At 42.2% G+C, this 20,821-nt stretch overlaps 1 protein-coding gene across 3 annotated transcripts; it reads right to left on the bottom strand.

The window, feature by feature from the left end:
• Positions 1-962: 962 nt before the first annotated feature.
• On the bottom strand, positions 963-13,628 carry FOSB (FosB proto-oncogene, AP-1 transcription factor subunit). Of its 3 annotated transcripts, none has more exons than XM_030219380.1 (5): positions 12,712-13,628; positions 6,022-6,321; positions 5,121-5,228; positions 2,814-2,978; positions 963-2,593 (listed from the first exon to the last, which is right to left on the bottom strand). In XM_030219380.1, exons 1-5 carry the CDS (start codon positions 12,835-12,837, stop codon positions 2,528-2,530), a joined length of 765 nt encoding a protein of 254 aa, XP_030075240.1. In that variant the 5' UTR covers positions 12,838-13,628; the 3' UTR covers positions 963-2,527. The 3 variants fall into 3 exon arrangements, with proteins under 3 accessions (XP_030075240.1, XP_030075239.1, XP_030075238.1); XM_030219379.1 differs by having other exon boundaries at positions 2,694-2,978; XM_030219378.1 differs by having other exon boundaries at positions 963-2,978.
• Positions 13,629-20,821: the final 7,193 nt, after the last annotated feature.

Consider the following 20,821-nt stretch of genomic DNA (forward strand, 5'->3'; position numbering starts at 1 on the left):
TTCCAAGTCAACGCAAACCTGCCTCTACTGGGGACACGACGCTGGGTGTCTTCATGTTTAACAACTAATCTGTAACAGCTGTAACAGCTCATCTCCCCACCCCAAAGATGGGGGTTTTTTCAGTAGGATAATTCCCAGAATGCAATGTGACTGCATTAAGCTTCACCACCCCTGGGAGCCCCAAAACTGACATTTCTAGTGATTTTTGTATAGGGAAACTGTTGTTTTGGGACTCATTTTCTAAACTGTAGTGTATACATGGGTGTTGCATTAATGCTCCGGAGTGTGTTTGTATAAGGGTGGGGGAAAGGCAAGGTTTGAAGGAACCAGAGGCCTGCCAACTAGATTTGGGTCAGTCGGAAATCTCAGTATATAGAGGTGCTTGCTATCATGAGTTTTCCATGGCAAAAAATTTGAAATGCAGGCCAAGCAGCATTGAGGCGGGGGGCAGTCAGAACTGGAGGGTATAGACTCAAAACTAAACCAAGATTCAGGGAGATCTATCCTCTAGTGTTTTATATGATGGTGAGGATGTTTTGGAAGACAGGGGCTACAGGCATAAATCAGGGCCCTCTACCCCTTTCTCATTTTGTATGGGAAAGAGCATTACTTGGAGAACAAAGATCAAATACCTGGCGGGGCTTGCAACCCTCCTGCAAAATTATCAAGGGAAGGAAATTTATCTGCAAAGACCATAGCAAACATCATACAACTATCCAGAGGACAACTACTAAAAAGATCAGTGATCTTCATTATAAAGCATAAACAGACAGACTTAAATATCTCAATATGTATACTTTGGAAGGAAAGCAAGAGAAAGATATGATAGAGACATTTAAATCTCTGTGGTGGGGCCTTGTTCAGTGGAAAAGAAGCTCTGGAACAAGGGGAAAATAGGATGAAGGTGAAAGGGGATAAACTCGGAGTAATCTAAGAAAATATTTCTATAGGAAGGGTGGTGGATGTATGAAGCAACTTCCAAGTGGAGGTGGTAGAGCTGAAGACTATATGTGAATTCAAGAAAGCATCAGATGAGCAGAGAGGATGTCTAAAGGAGAGGAAAGGTTGCAGAGCTTAGTAATTAGTTTGGATGGGCATTTGATCTTTATCTGCTGTCATTTTCTGTGTTTCCATTAACTCTGCAGCCTGCACTGGTTTGTAAGAAGGTCAGAAAGACAAATAAAATTAAAATATTCTGCCAGTACAGAGAAGGGGGATCTCTAATTTTTGAGTGGAAAAGGAAATACTAAGTATTTGTGGCTAGCAGAAAGAAATTACCCCAGCATTTAGACCTTAAGTACAGAAAATGTGTGCAAGAACATTAACTAAGCCAAAATAGAATTAAAAAAGAACAAACAAAAAAAAAACACAGACACAAAAAGTCAGTACAATATTTCAGGATCATTTCACAGTATTTAAAATAAAAGTCAAAAAAATTAAAAAAAATATATATATGTATATCTCCCATCTCTTTTTGTTCACTTTTCAGGATTTGCCAAAAATAAGGAAAAACCCAAGAATTCAAGGCAGGCTTCCAGTGTGTGCATGCTCTTCACAAAAATGCTGGCAAAGTGATCCATTTTTTTGGAGTGGAGAGGGTTTAACACTGCTCAATAAGAAAAACACATTAAAAATCAAATGTATAGATCAAAATTGCAGGTCTCAAACAAGAGCAGAGGCATATATGAAATTAAACACTTTCCAACCCCTCTACTACCCAAATCTTTTACCCCAAAGCAGAAGATATTGGAAAAGCTTTCAAAAAAATAGACCCCAGGTATATAACACAAGGTAACAAGCTCCAAACTAGCAGACTTCCCAGGGAAGGGAAGGGAAAGACAAGCTTTAAAATGCTTTTCATTGTACTCCCCTCCCCCCCCCTCCCCCCCCACACACACATCCACCTTTTATGGGTAAATCTAGCAATGTCTGTTCCACTCTGGAAGCTAAAAGATTTTTTTCTTTATAATTTAAAACAATAACTTTTGTGGATTGGAATTTGCAAAAGAAAGCTTTGGACCTAAATGTGGTTTTCCTCTCATTTCTTCTCATGAAATGATGTGCAAAGATCCAAATGATGAGCACATATGAAGCATGAGTGTGGCAGCATATTCACGAACAGGTGGGGGAGGGTTGGTTTTTATAAAATCATATTAAGATTAAATGCACAAAGGACACCTCAGATTCTACAGTTCCATTTGTATCAATATGTCTTGCGCTCCTGGGAAATTTGTTTTGAGTTCATTGAGGTGAGGGGTTCCTTTCACTCCAAAAAAAAAACAACAACAATAAAAAAAACTATTTGCCACATTTTCACTTCTAAAGATTGAAGAGCAGAAAATAAGGGAGCATTGTTGGCAGTAGTAGTCGATATAATCCTTTTCCATCTGCATCACATTTTTTGGCATTCCCATTTCCCCCCTCCCACCGTGGGAGTTTGTGCCGAGTTCGCATTTCTGTAATTTGGAGAAGGGGGATGGTGATATATGTTCCTAGTTTGTTCACAAAGCAAGCAGGGAGGGAGAATTCAAGGAGTCGGAGGACTGATCGCTGCTGCTGTTCCGCTGGTGAGTGGCTCCACACGTGGATCCCTCTGGGTAGGTGAACACAAACGAAGACGTATATGAGGGATTGACAGGGTACTGCTCGCTCAGCTGTTCACTGTGTGTATAGAAAGAACTAGAAAATGCTACCTCCGCCGGTCCGGAGCCCTGGACCGGGATGCCAAGGTTCTGCTGGTAATGGAGGGGTACGGACTGGTAGCCAGATGGCCCAAAAGGGTCCTCTTTGACAGCTATCCCCAAAGAGCTCACCTCACTTGAAGTACCGGGCTGGCTCGGATCAGGCACTTCCTCGTAAGGGATTTTGCAACTGGGTTTGTGAGCCACTAGGACAAACTCCAGACGCTCCTTCTCCTTCTGCAGTTCCAAGATCTCTGCCTCCAGTTCCGCTTTTTCTTCTTCCAGGACATCTGTTTCCTACAGGTTGAATAGCAATGCACAAGCCACGATTAGGACAGATAAACCAGAGGTACCTTATCTATTGCACCTCCTATACTGCATAGCAAAGACTTCTTCATTCTGATTTAATCGTGAACTTCTCCATAACCTTACTTTCAGGTTCCCTACTCTTCACCTCATTAGTGCAGGAAGAATTACACTCCAAAACACAAGTGCCAGGGTTCACAATGAGCAGAGCAGAACCCACAGCGAAGCACCCCAGTATCAGGATTTATGTTCAGTTTCAAAGTACACACCGCAGTCTATTATAGTCAGGCTGGCAGGTTGTCAGCCAATTAATATGTCCTGTGTGTGTTGCATGTTCTGAGCCTCACACCTTTAACACAATCCATGGCATGAGGGAAAGAGAAAACCAGGCAAGAACACCCATGGAGGTTGGCATCCTGACCCATTACATCACCTGACTTTTTCTGCTATCAACTTTGCAGTTAAAAAATTGATTCTAATACCAAAGTGGGGGGGAAGAGGAGGAACAAAAAAACCCATAAGCAAATCAAGTCCTCCTCTCTTTTTTTTTTTTTTTTTTGCATTCTGGGGGTCTTTTACAAAGGCGTTTTAGCATTTTTAGCGCATGCTAAACACTAGAGATGTCCATAGGAATATATGGGTGTCTCTAGCATTTAGGGGGAGATTCTATATATGGCGCCTAAAAACTCCACACAGAAAACACTTCCGACTAAGCATATTCTATAAGTGGCGCCTAGATTTAGGTACTGTATGTAGAATACGCTTAGTTGATATCCCAGCACCTAAAACTATGTGCCTATGTGCCCATGCACATAAATTTCAGAATGCCCACAAATTTCCCCACCCATAACCATGTTCCTCTTTGCCTGCGTGCGTTAGAAGTTAGGCGCACTGAGTTACAGAATACTCTTACCGAGTTGTACGCATAAATTGTAATTATTGCCAATTAGTGCTCATTATTGCCAATTAAGTTTCGTGCGTTGTTATAGAATATGCTTGGACTTTGGCGCGGATCTCTGGGTGTGCTATATAGAACCCGGGGGTTAGCACACGCTTATTTTTATCACGTGCTAAAAACACTAGCTTGCCTTTGTAAAAGGACTCCTCTGTTTGCTAATGATTTTTTAAAAATCTATTTTCTTCAGTTCTTCTGCAATTTTTCCTCTCTGGCTAGTTGTTTCCTTTCTGTAATGAAGCCAATGACCCAGGTGCAAAAATGCAGCATCATAGTAGCCGTCACACCTAAAAGACCAACAAAAAAGGTGTTGTATAGTACATGACCTTTGGAAACCATAGAGGTTCCTTAAAAAAAATGAAATAAAGATGCAAATGTACTTTCTCCCCCAACCCAATGTGCAGCTGCCCCCTGCAGTGCCATCTGGAACTAGTATGATTGCCAGTCACATCTGGGCACCATGGGGCCCTTTTACAAAGGCGCATAAGGGCCTACACGCCTACAGCGCACATCAAATTGGCATTACCGTCCGGCTAGCGCGTGAACCTGATGGTAATTCAGAATTTGGTGTGTGCTGAAAACCCATGGTAGAAAATCATTTTCTATTTTCTACCGCAAGGCATTCCCGGCGGTAATCGGCAGTTGGCGCATGCTGGACGGTTACCACGTGGGTAATGCGTGAGCCCTTACCGCTAAGTCAATGGGTGGCATTAAGGGCTCAGGCCACAAACAGACGCACACTGGTTTTAATTTTGCCACATGTCAATTTCATGGTCAAAAAGAAACCCCCATTTTTCCAGATGCGGTGGAGAAATGGTCCAGTGCGCGTCCAATACATGCACCCATGCTACCACAGGCCACTTTTTGGCATGCCTTTTGTAAAAGGGCCCCCATATAACCAGTGTCATTCCCTGCAAAAGTGAACACCTGTCTGGGGCAGAGGGATGGATGCTATATGCTCATTTTTTATTGGAAGCAATGAATTTAGCCCACATTTTTGAGATGTGTCAAATTCATAACTTTAGCACAACTCTGTAATTTCAAACTGATGCAAGAAATTAATTGCTGGAATATTTTTGCAAAATATTTGCATGCAGATGCTGCAAAGTGCTTCTCTTCTATTTCTAAATTCACAAGTCTTTATTCTAGTCCTGGGTCAAAACCCCTAAGATACTCACCGTCTGTAAACGGTCGGTCAGTTCCTTGCGTCTATTCCGGCACTTGGCTGCTGCCAGCTTATTCCGCTCCCTGCGAACCCGCCTCTTTTCCTCTTCCTCAGGTGTCAGCTGTCAAGGTGAAAGACATATAATCAACATGCATGCTCTCCCAGGGCCACCAAGAGTTCTTTCAAAGCCCAGGCACACAAAATATTCAGGGCCTGTTCCCAAAATGGTTAAAAAAAACAAGCAAGATCCAAAAAACTAAGTCATAAGATGACCAAGAGAGTTTAAAGGTTTATTCTCCAATGAGAAAAACAGGATGTGTTGGTACAAAAGACCCTTAAAAAATAAGCAAAACAAACATCCCTGCCTCTACCAGCTCTTTGAGTTCATGGGTCCTGCCAAAAGTACAGTCTCGATTATCTGACATAAAATGGGATCAACATGTTGTCAGATAAATGAGAAGTCAGATAATACAGAAAACATGCATAAACTCCTCAAACAATGCATAAACAAGGGCATATAGTTTCCAATTTTAAAAATTGTTCTAAAACAAAGATTTTTAATAGAAATAAATGCGATGACATCACAGGGGGGTCTGTCGGATATGCCGATGGTTGCATTAGCGAGACTATACTGTAGTGCACATTCTTTCCCAACAGTGCGTGCATATGTAAACTGTTGCACATAACCATCACGCTTGTATGCACTATCAAGAAAGAGGGTGCACACAGCACACACTCTTAACAATATTGCCCGAAATGAAAAAAGAAGACTAACCAAAACAAAACAAGCAATGTTGCAAACGATATGGGAAATGAAAATTAAGCAAATATGTTTGGGTTCCCTATGCTGAAAATTTTTCATCTTCAGCTACACTGGGATAATCAAATATAATACTAAATTTAACCAAGCTCACCGATTCTTCACGCTGTCTTTTGGTCCTTGCTCGTGTTGGCCTACTCAAGGCAGCTGTTGGTGTCACTGATGATGCTCCAGCAGCCCCACTATAGCTGCTCATCCCTGGGGTGGAGTAGCTGGTCCCAGGCAGGTCATATGGGTCAAGGGGGGTCTGTTGATGAGACATGGCCTGCCCCTGGGACTGTGCCACAGAAGAGATCAATGTTGGCTGCACCAACCACTGCAGATCCTGGCTGGTAGTTATTGCGGTGACCGTTGGCACAAAGGATCCAGGCATGTCACCCGCACCACTACACTCCTGAAATACAGAGAATAACTTTCAATAAGAACACTGTGAAGTCACCAGCTCCCTCCTCATCTGCTGAGAGAAACATTATTTTCAAGAAGAAACACTATAAGTTATATTGGATCCCTATTCCACAATTCATTTGGCACATGAAGGAAAAGTGACTATCATTGCAGAGCAGTGGTATGAAATTTATTCTTCCCTATCCTATTTAGTAATGGGTAAGTCCAGAAACATATTAACATGCTTAGTGTTATAAATTCGGCATGCACACTGAGGAAGCTGAAGCCAGATGCACTAAAAACATTAAGTGACAGCCAGAAATCATAACATGTATACAGCCAGTTTTCATATTTCTTAATTCTTTCTATTTTTTCTTTTATAGGTCCCTTTCCCAGGTCTTTCAGTTTCAGTCCTTCATTCATTTGAGTGCAGCCTCACCAAGTAGTGTATCTGCCGGTGCTCAGGAGCTTTAAGCCCCACCAGCTCTGGGCCTTCATTCAATGAATTCCCCATGGCAGGCTACCACTCCTTCCCTCAATTTAAATTAATACCACTGGCTTAGCGGGTGCTGATGTGAATGCTGAGCTTCAAGAGCTCCTGGTGTGCCCAGCCCCTGGAGTGGGATCCTGACTCAGGCATGTGAGCCATTCACCAGGCCTCAGAGTACTTCCCTCCTAAGTTACAGCCTTAAGTTACTCATCTTGTCTTTCCTTTTTGAGGGTGTATCCTTCTCTAAAGAGCAGGCCTCCCTACTAACCTAGACTCCCTCAGTTATTCGAGAATAGAGTTTAGAGTCTTCGCAGAAGGCTAGTTGGAGAATTTAAAATTTCACACTGCATGCTAAAACTGCTTTATGCATAGCAGGAGATCAGAGATTGCTTGCCTCTTGGTGCTGAATCCATAGGTAAGGATTTATTTTCTTTCAAGCTGAAACTGCTGCATGTCTATGTTAAGCTACAAGAGCTGAAAAGAATCTGATTCTCTGTCCATCCACTACTCAGAAATGAATCTCTTAAACAGCTTGATCAGCTGGTAGTTGAGGCTTCAGTGTATCAGCCCACTCTTTCAGATATAGTTTAGCTGTTCTTGTGGAATTGTGGTACTAGCAGGCATGTTATTGCCATACTAGAACTTACAGAATCTCTGCAGGATTATACTATATGTTAGTTTGCTCATTTCTGATACCCACTGGCTCCAGACACAGGCCTCCCCTTAGCCCCACACAACTGCTGGTTATATAGCCCTGTGGCATCCTCTACCCCTTCCCCTACCCACCTCTGGTAGCCTCTCCATAATGTCAGGTAGGAACAGTTATCCAGAGTCAGTGCATACGAGGGGTGGGGATACCCAGATCCTTTTAAAAAAAAAATGGTACATCCCCTTTTTAAAGGATCATTCCTCCTCCCACATTTCCAAATATTGCGGGACCCCAGCCAGAGTACACCCCTTGTGGTCTGAAAAAGCTGCAGTTCCTCAACCATGCTGTTCTTTCATTAAACGGGATAGGGTGAGCACTCTTAATTCCCTAAACAGCCCCTGGCATGTAAATCTCAGGAGCTGTGTTAATTCACACAATCTGTCATGTACATTGAATTATTAGTAGGTTGAAATAAAGCAAATTTGGATGAACAAAAATAACATATTTATTCCCCAGTTGGAAACTATCAGAGAGTCTAGAGACCAGAAATGTACCCCCCCTCCCAAAAAAAAACCCAACCTTCACAGTATTGGCCACATACTTGATGCTTAAATAACAGAATTGATAAAATGCTAGGAGAATTTGGATGAAAGTTACTATACAAATCCAAACTGATGTGTTATGATACATTTTCTAAGACGTATAACTGTTTCTTTTTTTCTAATACCTGAATCTTGAGCAAATTAAGGGACCCTTTTATGAAGCTGCGTTAGGTGCTAATGCACACCTGACACAGTTAAAAATGGACTACTGTGGGACACACTCGGGTGTCCTGTGGTAACTCTGAAAATGTGTGCGCTAAAAAATATTTCAAAAATTTTTTTAGGAGACATGTCATGGGCAGAGAGTGGGCTTCCTGCACTAACCACATCTACATTACTGTGCGCTAACTGCTTAGTACAGGAATATCGCATGAGCCCTTACCACCTACAAAATGGGTGGCAGTAAGTGCTTACATGATTTTTCAAAAATGACCATGCGCTAATGGCAATATTAGTGCATGACCATTAACATAAAACAAATAGAACATTGGCCCTTTTTACAGCTGCAGTAAAAATGGTCTTAGCCTGTGGGAAAGACCCACATAAGGGCGTGCTAAGGCCACTTTTTGCTGTAGCTTAGTAAAAAGACCCCTAAAATATTGGATTTGTGTTATTCCTAAAAATGTATCATAGGAACCAGGGAATCCTTCCAACCTGGATAAAAGGGGAAGAGCAATTTTGGCTTCTTTCTGCTTTCAAGCTGCTGATACAAATCGATGTTCCCTGTCGTTAATGTGCTCTGCTTTTTTTTTTTTTTTTTGTAATAATATCCTTGTCCTCTCTAGTTGTCCAGTAGTATCCAGTATTGTATTAAATCTCTTGAAAATGGGATTTTGGAAATTTAGTGGATTTAATTGGCTTATAGCAAAGTGCACCTAAGAACCCAAATAGGGGATAATGTGCATTGCCTCTTTAAGGTAAATCATGCAGAAATCATGTAGTGTGACACAGCGCAGTGTTTCAAAAATGCACCTGGCAAACAACAGTACTCTCCCTATATATTTGAACCACTAAGAAGCAAACGGTATACTGCTGTCACTTTAACTAGTCCATTACAGGACATCACCAATACAAATTCACATTGCAATAAGGCTTTCCAAGACAGGACTCTGATCATACAGGTTTTGCACTTTTGAGGGGGGTGTACAGTATCACAGTTGATAGTTTTTCATATTTATAGTTCTCAACAATCTTAAGATCCACAATTCTGAACCCTGAAAATAATTACTGCTCATCTGTGTCCTCAGCTATGACCCTTGCCAACTTCCCTTTCTCCCTATATTATTTGTGAATGGGTGGGGGTTCTTTAAAAGCAGATCTCCTCTAGAATTCTCCAACTGGTATCTTACTTCTCAGAAATGATTTGTAAATAACATACTAACCTGAGATAGAACAGTGACAAATGATGACAAATATATGGCCAGCATATTATCCTGCAATCTACACAAAAATGACAGATTTGTGATACCTTATAGAAGGACAAGAGTCCACTCCTCAGATGCATATCCACATGGTTACATGAAAGTTTGGACAAGGTGTATACCACAGTGTCATATGGTTACCATCTGACAGCGTTTTTCAATACAGTCTAATCAGTTTTTGATTTTAGCTGATAGACATAAACCTTTTTCTTAGTCACACACAAACTGGGTTTGATTCTTGAGTTGTTATTCAGCCAGTTATGCACATGCCCCAAAATTCTATATATTGTGCCTTAATCTCTGTGCAGAAATCGAAGTGTATTCTATAACAATGCACGTAACTTAATTGTTTAACTAGCTAATCAGCACTGTCAATTGGATGTTAACACACAATTATCAGCATTAATTGGAATTAAGATTTATGCACACAACTCACTAAGTGTATTCTGTAATGTAGTGCATGTAAATTCTAAGTCGCATAGTTGAAGAGGGGGCTGGCCATGGGCGTGGATTGGATATTTCTAAAATCTATGCACATTATTCTTGTATTAATATTAAGGGCTCCTTTTACTAAGCAGTGGTAAGCCCAGCACGGGCTTATCACTCGCTAAACAGGAAGTACCGCTGGGCTACCGCAGCAGCCCAGTGGTACATCCCACTCCTAGTGCGCCATCATATCCAGCACTACAAATATATACATATTTATTTTTGTAGTGCCAGGGTGTACCTGGTGGTAATCGGGCAGTGCTATGCAGGTTAGCGCGGGATCCCTTACCACCATCTCAATGGGTGGCGGTAAGGGCTCCCTCCCTAAATGGCCGCGCAGCAAGTGGTTTACTTGCCACGTGGCCATTTATTGCAGGAAAGAAAGACTTCCCTTTTACCTGCTGTGGTAAAAGGGGGCCTTGGTGCACATGAAAAACATGCGCCAATGCTGCAGCTTGGTAAAAGGGGCCCTGATTGTCTTGTAATGCTTCTTATTAATTTGTTATGTAAGCCTCATTGAAACTGAGATTTCTTGGGAAAATGCGGAGGTAGAAATGTCATAATAAATAAATTAAATAAAATAATTATAAAATACACCCACTCTGCACCTAGTTTAGGTGTCGGGATTTATGCCATGTAAAACATGGCCTAAATAGACACAACCAAATTTGGTCACGTGGAGAGGCACTCAGTGTATTCTATATAGCAAGCAGAAATTTAAGCCTATTCTATAAAATTTAGGTGGACTTTAGAGAATACGCTTAGGTGTATTTTTTTTCTGTGCAGATTTTTCAGGCGCTATATATAGAATCTAGCCCATAGTACTTTATCCATTGCAAAACAGAGGGTAAAGTAAGCATGTAAATGTATACCTTTTTTGCTCATAACTTTTCAAAATGTAATTTGTGTGTAAAAACTAAAGCCTGTAATATTTTATTTTCTGTGTGTCTTCTCTGTCTTGACTAGATTATAAGCTCTACTGAGTAGGGACAGGTTTGTATCTCTGTACAGAGCTGCATATGCCTGGTAGTACTATACAAATAATGATTGTACATCAGAATTGCATGCCCATGCATGCAGTATGGTTAAACCAGTACTGGCTCAGTCTTTCCTGAAAAAAGTGGAACCAATTGGTCTTTGAAATCTGTGTTCCTTGCTTCTTGTCTCCCTTTCTCCATCTGATGATATTAGGCTCATCTTCCCAGTTTACTTGAGCATATATTTCCCTTATATATATATATATTTAGTTGTATTTCATATAGCCATAATAAAAATGTCTCACTCCAATTATCTGCAGTACTGAAAAACTCCAGTGTATAATTTTTACCTGGTTTTTCACTGGAGCACTCGTAAGAGTAATTTTCCGAGATCCCAAGAGAAGGAGTGCTTTAAGATTTAGAAGCTCTTTTACAAAAGCTTAGCACGCGCTAATAGAATTAGCGCGTGCTAAGAAGCCCATAGGTATATGGACTTCTTAGCATTTAAATGCACTTCAAGCTTTAGTAAAAGGGCCCCTTACTAAATGTGTTTCTACTTTAACAGTAATTAAATATTAGAAAAAAGAGCTTTTCTTTATTAAGAAAGTAAATAAAGATTTTATTTTGGGACTTGTGGCAGCCTTTTTCTAACACAACTCTCTAGTATTATTAGTGTATTTAAAAAAAAAACATCATAGTATAGTCCTGCATTATTGATTGTACTGGAATAACCAAGGAAAGTGATACAAATGCCCCCCCCCCCCCTCTTATTCGAATCAGGTTAAAGTTTTCCCACGTGTCTCTTACAGTGTAAAGTCGTGGGCGTGGCCCTACTTCCCCCGCCCTCTCGCTGACGCCACACAGTCATCACGTCAGCACAACCAACGAGTCGACACGGCAAGAAAAAAAATCAACAATTTTTTAAAATAAGAGACTACCGGGAAGAAACGAACAGCGATTCCTCTCAGACCTTTTTTCAGAGGGTGCTACCTTTTTACCCTACAACTTATGCTATGGGACTAGAGCAATCTGCCTGTGAGTTATGAGCAATAGAGTTTTCTTTTGTTTGCGGAATCATAGCACTGTCCCGGGTTTCTTCGCATCCCGGAAGACCCTTGATGATGTTTGGCGAGACCTAAAGAGTGCCATTGGTTTCTATGCATGCCTGCATACTGTGCACCGGCGAGTTTCCTCTAAAAGAATCAATAGTTGGCAAAATAATGACTGTTGTAAAGGATCGTTATTCCTATTTGATCAGCAATTTAAAAATATATTGAACAGGTCCAATTATAATAAATATTTTTGCATCTCTGCAGGAATAAACAATAACATTCGCCCCCAATTCATAATTCTGTGAACTAAATTTAGGACTTCAGAAGCCAGCCTGTCCTCCTTGGTGACCCCCGACCCTCGCTACCCTCGATTTCTCTCTGTTAAATGTATTGCACGTCTTCCATATCTGAACAAACTCAAGCTCCATCTGTGAACTACCAACTGTTTACTATCCATTGATCTCGTGATTCTGAATTCATCTGTCAACCCTGATCCTTCTTAACACCCATAATCTGCACTTCTTTAATTTTTATTTTTAAAAAGTTCTTTGACGGTGAGAAAATGGCAAACAATAGTGTAAGACTGAAAGAGAGTGTATCTTTTGGCTTGCACCTTCAGCACGTGTAAGTTCACCCTTTACTGTCCCCTCTCCTCTCCCATCCAAAAGCCCTTGGGGTGGGGGTAGGGGCAGGAGGCAGAAGCAGAGCGCTATACTCGCTTACCTGCGAGGTGGCGCCGGTAGTGGGGCTGCCGAAAGAATCAACGGAAGACAGATACTGTGACTCGGCAGAGGGCGAAGAGCTGCACCTGGAGGTCGAATCGTAGTCTCCGGGGAACCCCTGATACATGTCCTCTGGCAAGGGCGGTTTGCGTCTGGGGTGCCTGTAATCCAGCAGTGAGTAAATGTCACTACAAATGTAAACGTATATAGGTAGATCAAAGGACGATACTAAATTGGAAGCCTGTGCCTCTCTGGACACAGTATTACAAAGAGTTTGTAGGTTGTTTTCAATTTCTTGGCCCGAGGAGTTCGATTGCTGGCCTTCTTTCCGTCTGTATTAGTTCTTTTTATAATGGTTGAAACATATAGGAAGCAACTTCAGAAGGATAAACCTTGTCTGCAAGCAGCCAGGCAGTTCTAATTTCTGCTCCTTCTTTCCACTCCAATGTTACTTTCCTCGAGAAGAAGAACCTTTGGTCCGTCTGGAAATCTTCGGGCAGAAGTCAGAAAAATACTGCATATTTGTAATGGAAATACTTTGATGTCTTAAAAAATAAATAAATAAATGAAATGAAAAGTGCCTTGCGGGTCCCGTTAAGATTTTCCCTTTGCAATCTCAAACCACAGCGAAAAATAACAATAAATTAAAAGAAAAAGGAAAGAAGCAAATCCGAGGGTACCGACTGCAAAAACTGTGAAACTGAAGGAAAGTTCCAACGCAATTTTTGATGCTTGTCTTCTCTTACAGATTTTCAAACAGACTAGATGCCTTGCGGAAAATAATAATTAAAAAAAAACAATAAAACTGGAGGCGGAGTTTTCTTATTCCACCTTTCCCCCGTTTACTTTTCTGCTAAAAATAAAATAAAATAAAATGCAAGAAATTCCACCGACTCGACGAGAAAGATCTTCGCTACAGATCTGTTTGAAATCTTATGAATGAAACCCGGCTCAGCTTCCTTATTTATAGAAGAGGTTTCGCCCCCTTCTCCTGACGTCACCGGGAAGCCTGCCTACAACCGCCCCGAAACTTGCTATCGAGACTACATGGGGCTTCCAAATTTGAGGGTCCTTCTCAGAAGGTCCTTTATCAGTACCCCCTTAAAGTCTAGACCCCTGCGCCCCGCCGTTCATGAGTTTTCGGGGCTTTTCTCTTGCCCCCCCTAACTGGAGCCGGGATTCCTAACCCCGCCCAGCTGGAGTTCCTGTGACGCAGATAGCCATATATGGCGTTGTCTTTGTGTTTGTTTGGTAACCTAGCAATGACGTCAGAGGGAATCCCGTTCTCACAGCCGCGGCGGGGATCGACTTGAGAAGGGTTTTTTTTTATAAATAGAAACTTTTACTATGATCTGGAAATGGTGGAAAGTCAGACAGATTTCTCATCCTCAGGCGTCTGTAAAATATATAGGTATATATGGATAAGAAAAGAGTAAGGCCCTAGTGTCCGAGAAAGGAAACATTTTAAAAATAAGACTTCTCGGAATTGTTTTGCAAGAAGGCGAGGTGAAAGAGACAGAAAATAGGCAAGGAACTTGTGAGCTGCAAAATGTATGGAGAATGGGGGAAATTTGAGAGGACTGAAATAAATATATGTGCTTGTATGTATATATATGTACGATATTAATTTTAATTATATTGATTCAGTATTTAAATTCGCTTTTTCTGTACACACAAGCAGACACACTTTTCAAATCAGTCCACTCAACTTCATCTCTTATTCAGCTAATTGAACTGATTGTGAGCTATTCTTATTATAAAATCATATTAATTATGATTATCCTAGTTCTGCTTTACATCCTTATCCAGTTAGTTCTTCTTCACGACAATGGTTATATTTAATGGTTAAGAGGCCCTTTTATTAAGCTGTGCTAGTAAATGGACTTAGCAAGCCCTAATGGAGGACTTTACTGCATGCTAAGCCCATTTCTAGCGTGGCTGTAAAATAGGTATTTTTATATTTGTTGAATTTCTGGCTGTGTGCTAAGGTAAGCAATAGCACATGGACATTTAAAAGTTAACACAGGAGCACTTACCACCTCTTATTTAGGTGGCACTAAGGGCTCCTGCATTATGGACACGCTAACCAGTTAGCATGCGAGTAATGTTAGTGGGCTAGCTGAATAGCACTTTCACACCCATTTCTCTGCCCCTGACAAACCCTCTCCAAAATAAATAAATAAAAATAAATACCATGTGCTTAGTGCATTGAAATGGAAAAACTAGTACAAAACACTGTAGCATGTCCTATGTTAGGTAATTTTCCCTGCGTTAAGCATGCGTTAGTGCTTAACACAGCTTAGTAAAAGAGCATCTAAGTATTATTACATTTGCAGTAACTCATTGTCCTCTTTCATTTAATTTAAACCCTACCTATAATTGGTTCTTCAAAAGCAGTTTCTAGGCCTGTTGGCTAATATCTAAATTCAAGGTTTCAACTATGAAACTGACGTTTTGTTTGAAAAATAAGAAGGGGTGCAATTTGGGTGGGGGGGGGAGTGGAGTCTTGGGGATTGGGTGAAGCAGACAGCAGGTTTGTGTGTGGGGGAGCACAAGGTGAAAGGTTTACTAGGGCACCCAGTACCCTTGCATTAGCCCTGCAGATGGAAATGTGTTTTTTGTCAATTTATCACCATTCAAGAAGTTTCTCAGTAAACTTAAAACATTTTTTGAACAACACAATTTGATGTGGATGTGTTTTTGTTTTTAAAGCCCAAGAGGAAGTTTGTTTGTTCAGTTCCAGGCCCTATGGTCCTTAAAGCAAGGCTTCATAAAAACATAGAAAAAATGAAGGCAGATAAAGACTATCCCCCCAATATTCAGAACTATTTAACTGGCCATAAATAGCTCCTTGCTGGTTAAATAGTGTTAAAGCGCCTAACCGTGGATATTCAGTGATCCCAGTTAGTGGCTAGCTCTTAACCAGCTCTATTGCACAAACCAGCTATGTTGAGCAGTCAAAACAGGTTGCTCATATAGCAGGCCTATCTTTGACTGCTAAAACGTTAACCAGTTAGTGCTGAATATCGACATAGCTGGTTAACCTTTTAGTGGCCAAAATCTGGACATTCAATGCCGGTTGCCAGAAATGGCCTGGAATTAAATATCCAGGTTTAATGCCAGTGGTGGACAGCAAACGTGCTGCCAGCTAAATATCAGGCCCCATATGCAGTGGCATAGCTACAGGGGCCTGGGCTCCCTCAAACTGGCTCCAAGGCCCCTGGTTTGGCTGTCGGGGGTCCCCAACCCCTGCCAGCTAAGGCATCTGTCCTGCACTGGTCTTACATTGCTGGTGCCCTGCCTGTTTTTCAGCGCCATGCATGCTCATTTTAATGAAACTGAGCATGCTCGCACATGCTCAGTTTCATTAAATCAAGCATGCATGGTGCTGAAAGCAGAACTGGGCACCAGCAATGTAAGACCAGCGCGGGACAAGCAGCTTAGCTGGCAGAGGTTGGGGACCTCCACCAGCCAAGGTACCTTCCAGCAGTGGCGGCGGCAAGGAGGCAGAAACGGTGGGGAGGCCAGAGAAGGCGGCGGGATGGCGGCAGCAGTGAGGCAGACCAAAATGTGTCCCCCCCCCCCACCTTGGCCTGTGGCCTCCCCTCCCATCGAGGTCTGGCTACGCTCCTGCCCATATGCTTGATATTCAGCCAGCAGCAATCAGCATTTTGCTAATTGCCGCTGATGCAAAACCCAGAAATTCAATGCTGGGCTATGTCCGGACACCAGCTTTGAATTTCTGGGTTTATGGAGCTGGCTGACTTTCATAGCGAGTCAAGTGCGATATTCAGCACTTAACCTGCTATGGGTCACCACAGGACTGACTTTTGTACGGTCCTATTTATGCAGTTAACCTGGCCGGTTAACAGGCAATTTAACTGGCCAGGAGCCATTTCCGGTCAGTTACATCTTGTTGAATATCGATCCTCGTATGGCCTATCCAGTCTGCCCATCCATGCTATCTATTATCCCTTCCTCTCCCTTAGATATCCTATGTACTTTTCCCAAGCTTGGATACGTTCTTCATCTCCACTACATCCACCCAGTGGCATACCAAGGACGGGGCAGTGGAGGCGGTCCACCCGGGGTGCATGCTGCAGCCGCATGGCTGTCAGCTCTGCCGGTTCCCTGCTCCTTCTCATGTTACTTCCTGTTCCGGAGCAGGGAACCAGCAGAGCCGACAGCCACATGACTGCACCCTGCACCTCCAGGAGATCAAGTGCCGGGGGAGGTGATGCGCCGGGGGGGGGGGGGGGGGGGTGATGCGCCAGGGGGTGCACAGTGGCGATCTGCCCTGGGTGGCAGCTGACATAGGAACGCCACTGCCTCCACCTGGAGGCTGTTCTATGAATTCACCACCCTCTCCATGAATAAATATTTCTTCGGGTTATTCCTGAATCTGTCCCCTTTCACCTTTAGCCTATGCCTCCTCATCCCAGAGCTTTCTTTCAGTTGAAAGAGACTCGCCTCCTGTTCATTTCTGCTACTGAGTTATTTAAATGTTTCTATCATATTGCCCCTCTCCTGCCTTTCTTCCAAAGTACTACTACTACTACTACTTATCATTTCTAAAGTGCTACTAGACATACAAAGCGCTGTACACTTGAACATGAAGAGACAGTCCCTGCTCGACAGAGCTTACAATCTAATTAGGACAAACAGGACAAACAAGAGATAAGGGAATATTAAAGTGAGGATGATAAAATAAGAGTTCTGAACAAGTGAATAAGGGTTAGGAGTTAAAAGCAGCATCAAAAAGGTGGGCTTTAGCTTAGATTTGAAGACGGCCAGAGATGGAGCTTGATGTACCGGCTCAGGAAGTCTATTCCAGGCATATGGTGCAGCAAGATAAAAGGAACAGAGTCTGGAGTTAGCAGTGAAGGAGAAGGGTGCAGATAAGAGAGATTTACCCAGTGAACGGAGTTCCCGGGGAGGAATGTAGGCCTGCAAATTGGTGGGATACAAATGCTACAAATAAAGTGGAGAGGTACTGAGGAGCTGCAGAGTGAATGCACTTAAAGGTCAATAAGAGGAGTTTGAACTGTATGCGGAAACGGATAAGAAGCCAGTGAAGTGACTTGAGGAGAGGGCTAATATGAGCATAATGACGCTGGCGGAATATTAGTCGTGCAGCAGAATTTTGAACAGATTGAAGAGGAGAAAGATGGCTAAGTGGGAGACCTGTGAGAAGCAAGTTGCAATAGTCTAAGCGAGAGGTGATAAGAGTGTGGATGAAGGTTCTGGTAGTGTGCTCAGAAAGGAAAGGGAAAATTTTGCTGATATTATAGGGAAAGAAACGACAGGTTTTAGTAGTCTGCTGAATATGTGCAGAGAAGGAGAGGGAGGAGTCGAAGATGACCCCAAGGTTATGAGCTGATGAGACAGAAAGGATGAGAGTGTTATCCACAGAAATAGGGAATGGGGGAGGAGGAGAGGTTGATTTAGGGGGAAAGATGAGAAGCTCAGTCTTGTTCATGTTTAGTTTCAGATGGCGCTGAGACATCCAGGCAGCAATGTCAGACAGGCAGGCTGATTTCTGGTGTGGAGTGGTAGATCTGGGAGTCATCAGTGTAAAGATGATACTGAAAACCATGGTATGAGATCAGAGTACCAAGGGAAGAAGTATAGATGGCGAAAAGAAGGGGTCCCAGGACAGATCCCTGAGGTACACCAACTGACAGTGGGATAGAAGTAGAGGATAAGTAAAGTATACATATTGAGATCTTTAAGTCTGTCCCCATACTCTTTATGACAAAGATCACAGACAATTTTAGTAGCCGCCTTCTGGACCAACTCCATCCTGTTTATATCTTTTTCAAGGTGTGGTTTCCAGAATTGTACACAATATTCTAAATGAGGTCTCACCAGAGACTTATACAAAGGCACTATCACCTCCTTTTTCTTGTTAACCATTCCTCTCCCTATACACCTAGGCATCCTTCTAGCGTTCGCTGTCACCTTTTCTATCTGTTTGAACCCCTTAAGATAATCATATATGATCACACCCAAGTCCCGCTCTTCTTTTGTGAGTAGAAGTACCTCACCCCTAAACTGTACCACTCCCTCGGGTTTTTGCAGCCCAAATGCATGACCCTGTATTTTTTAGCATTAAATCTTAGCAGCCAAATTCTGGACTATTTTGCTAGGTTCCTCCTCATGTTATCCATACCATCAGGGGTGTCTACCCTATTGCAGATTTTGATATCATCCGCAAAGAGGCAAACATTACCAGATAGCCTTTCTGCAATATCGCTTACAAAAATGTTAAAAAGGAGTGGCCCAAAAACCAAACATTGCGGCCCACCACTGATAACATCCATTTCCTCAGAGTGAGCTCCATTTACCACTACCCTCTGTCACCATCCACTCAACCAGTTCCTAACCCAGTCAATCACTTTAAGGCCCATATTGAGGACACCCTATTTATAAGCTAAAATCTGCTGAAGGGGTCCCACTTTGCATGATGGTTCAGCAGCTCCTAATTTGTCCTCTTGTCCTGTCCAGGTATGGAAGGGGGTTTCACTTAGGGCCCCATGGTCCTAGTTCAAGCCACTTGCACTTTGTATTCTGTCGTTTTATGATTCTATATATGCTAATTTGTATTTCTTTTATTGAAATTTTAAATATTATAATAAGTACATCAAGCACATCAAGAAAACACGCTAGTCCTCATCAAGGAAGGAAGAGAAAGGCATTGAAACAATATACAGGAAATGGGAAAAAAAGACAACGTCACATTCCATCTGATCATTATTTAAGCTGGTCTAACATATCTTCCACCTATTAGCTCACTATTTCACTTCTCTATCTATTCATTTGTATTTTAAGTCTGATGTGTCAAACTTAGAGGCTTATTCAGTAAGCATCACTATGAATGCAGCAGTTAAAGCAGACGCCATGTTATGCCATTGCAGCATCCTTACAATTAACATACGCTAATTTTTATGTTAACAGCTAATACAGAATGAGGTGGAAAATAGATAGTGAATAGGTGAGGAATGGACCTTACGCTTAATGTGATTAATGTGTATTACCTCCACATTATCTGTATGGGAAGACGCTGGGAATGCCATCAACACTTAAAGGCTTTGCAGGTACCATGTAGTAATTTTGGCAATTACCACACAATAACGGCAAGCTTTACCACACTTTAGTAAACAGGCCTCTTAGAGAGCTTTTGATCAAATAGATAATTAAGTTCAAGAAATAAAAATAGATAAATTCAAAAGAAGCTGTTGAGCCTGACCAAGTTAAAAAAAATATTGTACTAGTTGTGCTCTTTTCACACAATTATTAGAGCTTATTTTTTGCAAGTGCAGGCATGGCATGCAGACTGCATTCTGTCTCTCAAACGTAGTAAATATGGAATATTAGAAAATACCATGACTAATGCACTCTGGTCCTGTACGATTGTCTAAAGGTTTTGGGACCACATTGTGGGATTTCTTAGCAGTGTGCTTAGACAACCCATGGTGGCTCATCCCTTAGGGATATTGTTTGGGAAAATAGATCATAGTAGGTCCCCAGGGAGGGGAGGATGATCCCCTTTTCTAACGGTTTGTGTGGTGGGGAAGCAGTGTATAATGCAACACTGGAAGCAGGATCACTCCCCCCCAACTTTCTGGTCTTGGGGGATTTTCATACTCTCATGTTTATGGAGGCCCGAGATGCACATCTTACTTTAAAGAAACAGAAAAAGTTCATGTTGATTTGGGAAAGGTATATTCAAGTTCTATCTCCTAAAACTTGCAGCTTAGTTCTCAACGAATTGCATATGTAGGTTCCTATAGATCGAAGATACATTTCTATTCCCAATTAGGGGTTGGAGGGTAGGGGGAATAGAAGAGGGTAGGGATGAGGGTATGGTTAGACTAAGGAGGGTACTTACATAAACTCAGGGAAATGGGGGGGGGGGGGGAGTAGCTTCTGTCTAGCAGGAGGCTATAAGAACACAGGCCTTCGATTGGGATATTGTCATGGTTAGGCGTTTATTCTGGGAGGGGGAGGGGGAGGAGGATGAGGGTGTTCAATGGGGAGTGAGAGAGAAAGGGTGGAAGGGAATGAGAGGGAGGGTTGGATGGTATTGTTGGGGGAGGGGGGATGGAATT

The sequence above is a fragment of the Microcaecilia unicolor genome, chromosome 11 (assembly GCF_901765095.1).
Source record: "Microcaecilia unicolor chromosome 11, aMicUni1.1, whole genome shotgun sequence".
NCBI classification, from domain to species: domain Eukaryota; kingdom Metazoa; phylum Chordata; class Amphibia; order Gymnophiona; family Siphonopidae; genus Microcaecilia; species Microcaecilia unicolor.

What these genes read in the sequence shown, in the direction of transcription:
- FOSB (XM_030219378.1), bottom strand. Translation starts at nt 12,837, where the DNA reads ATGTATCAGGGGTTCCCCGGAGACTACGATTCGACCTCCAGGTGCAGC. An exon ending in AAAGACAGCGTGAAGAATCG is followed by an intron (nt 5,229 to 6,021) that starts GTGAGCTTGGTT and finishes TCACCTTGACAG; the next exon opens with CTGACACCTGAGGAAGAGGA. An exon ending in TGACCGACCGTTTACAGACG is followed by an intron (nt 2,979 to 5,120) that starts GTGAGTATCTTA and finishes TTCAACCTGTAG; the next exon opens with GAAACAGATGTCCTGGAAGA.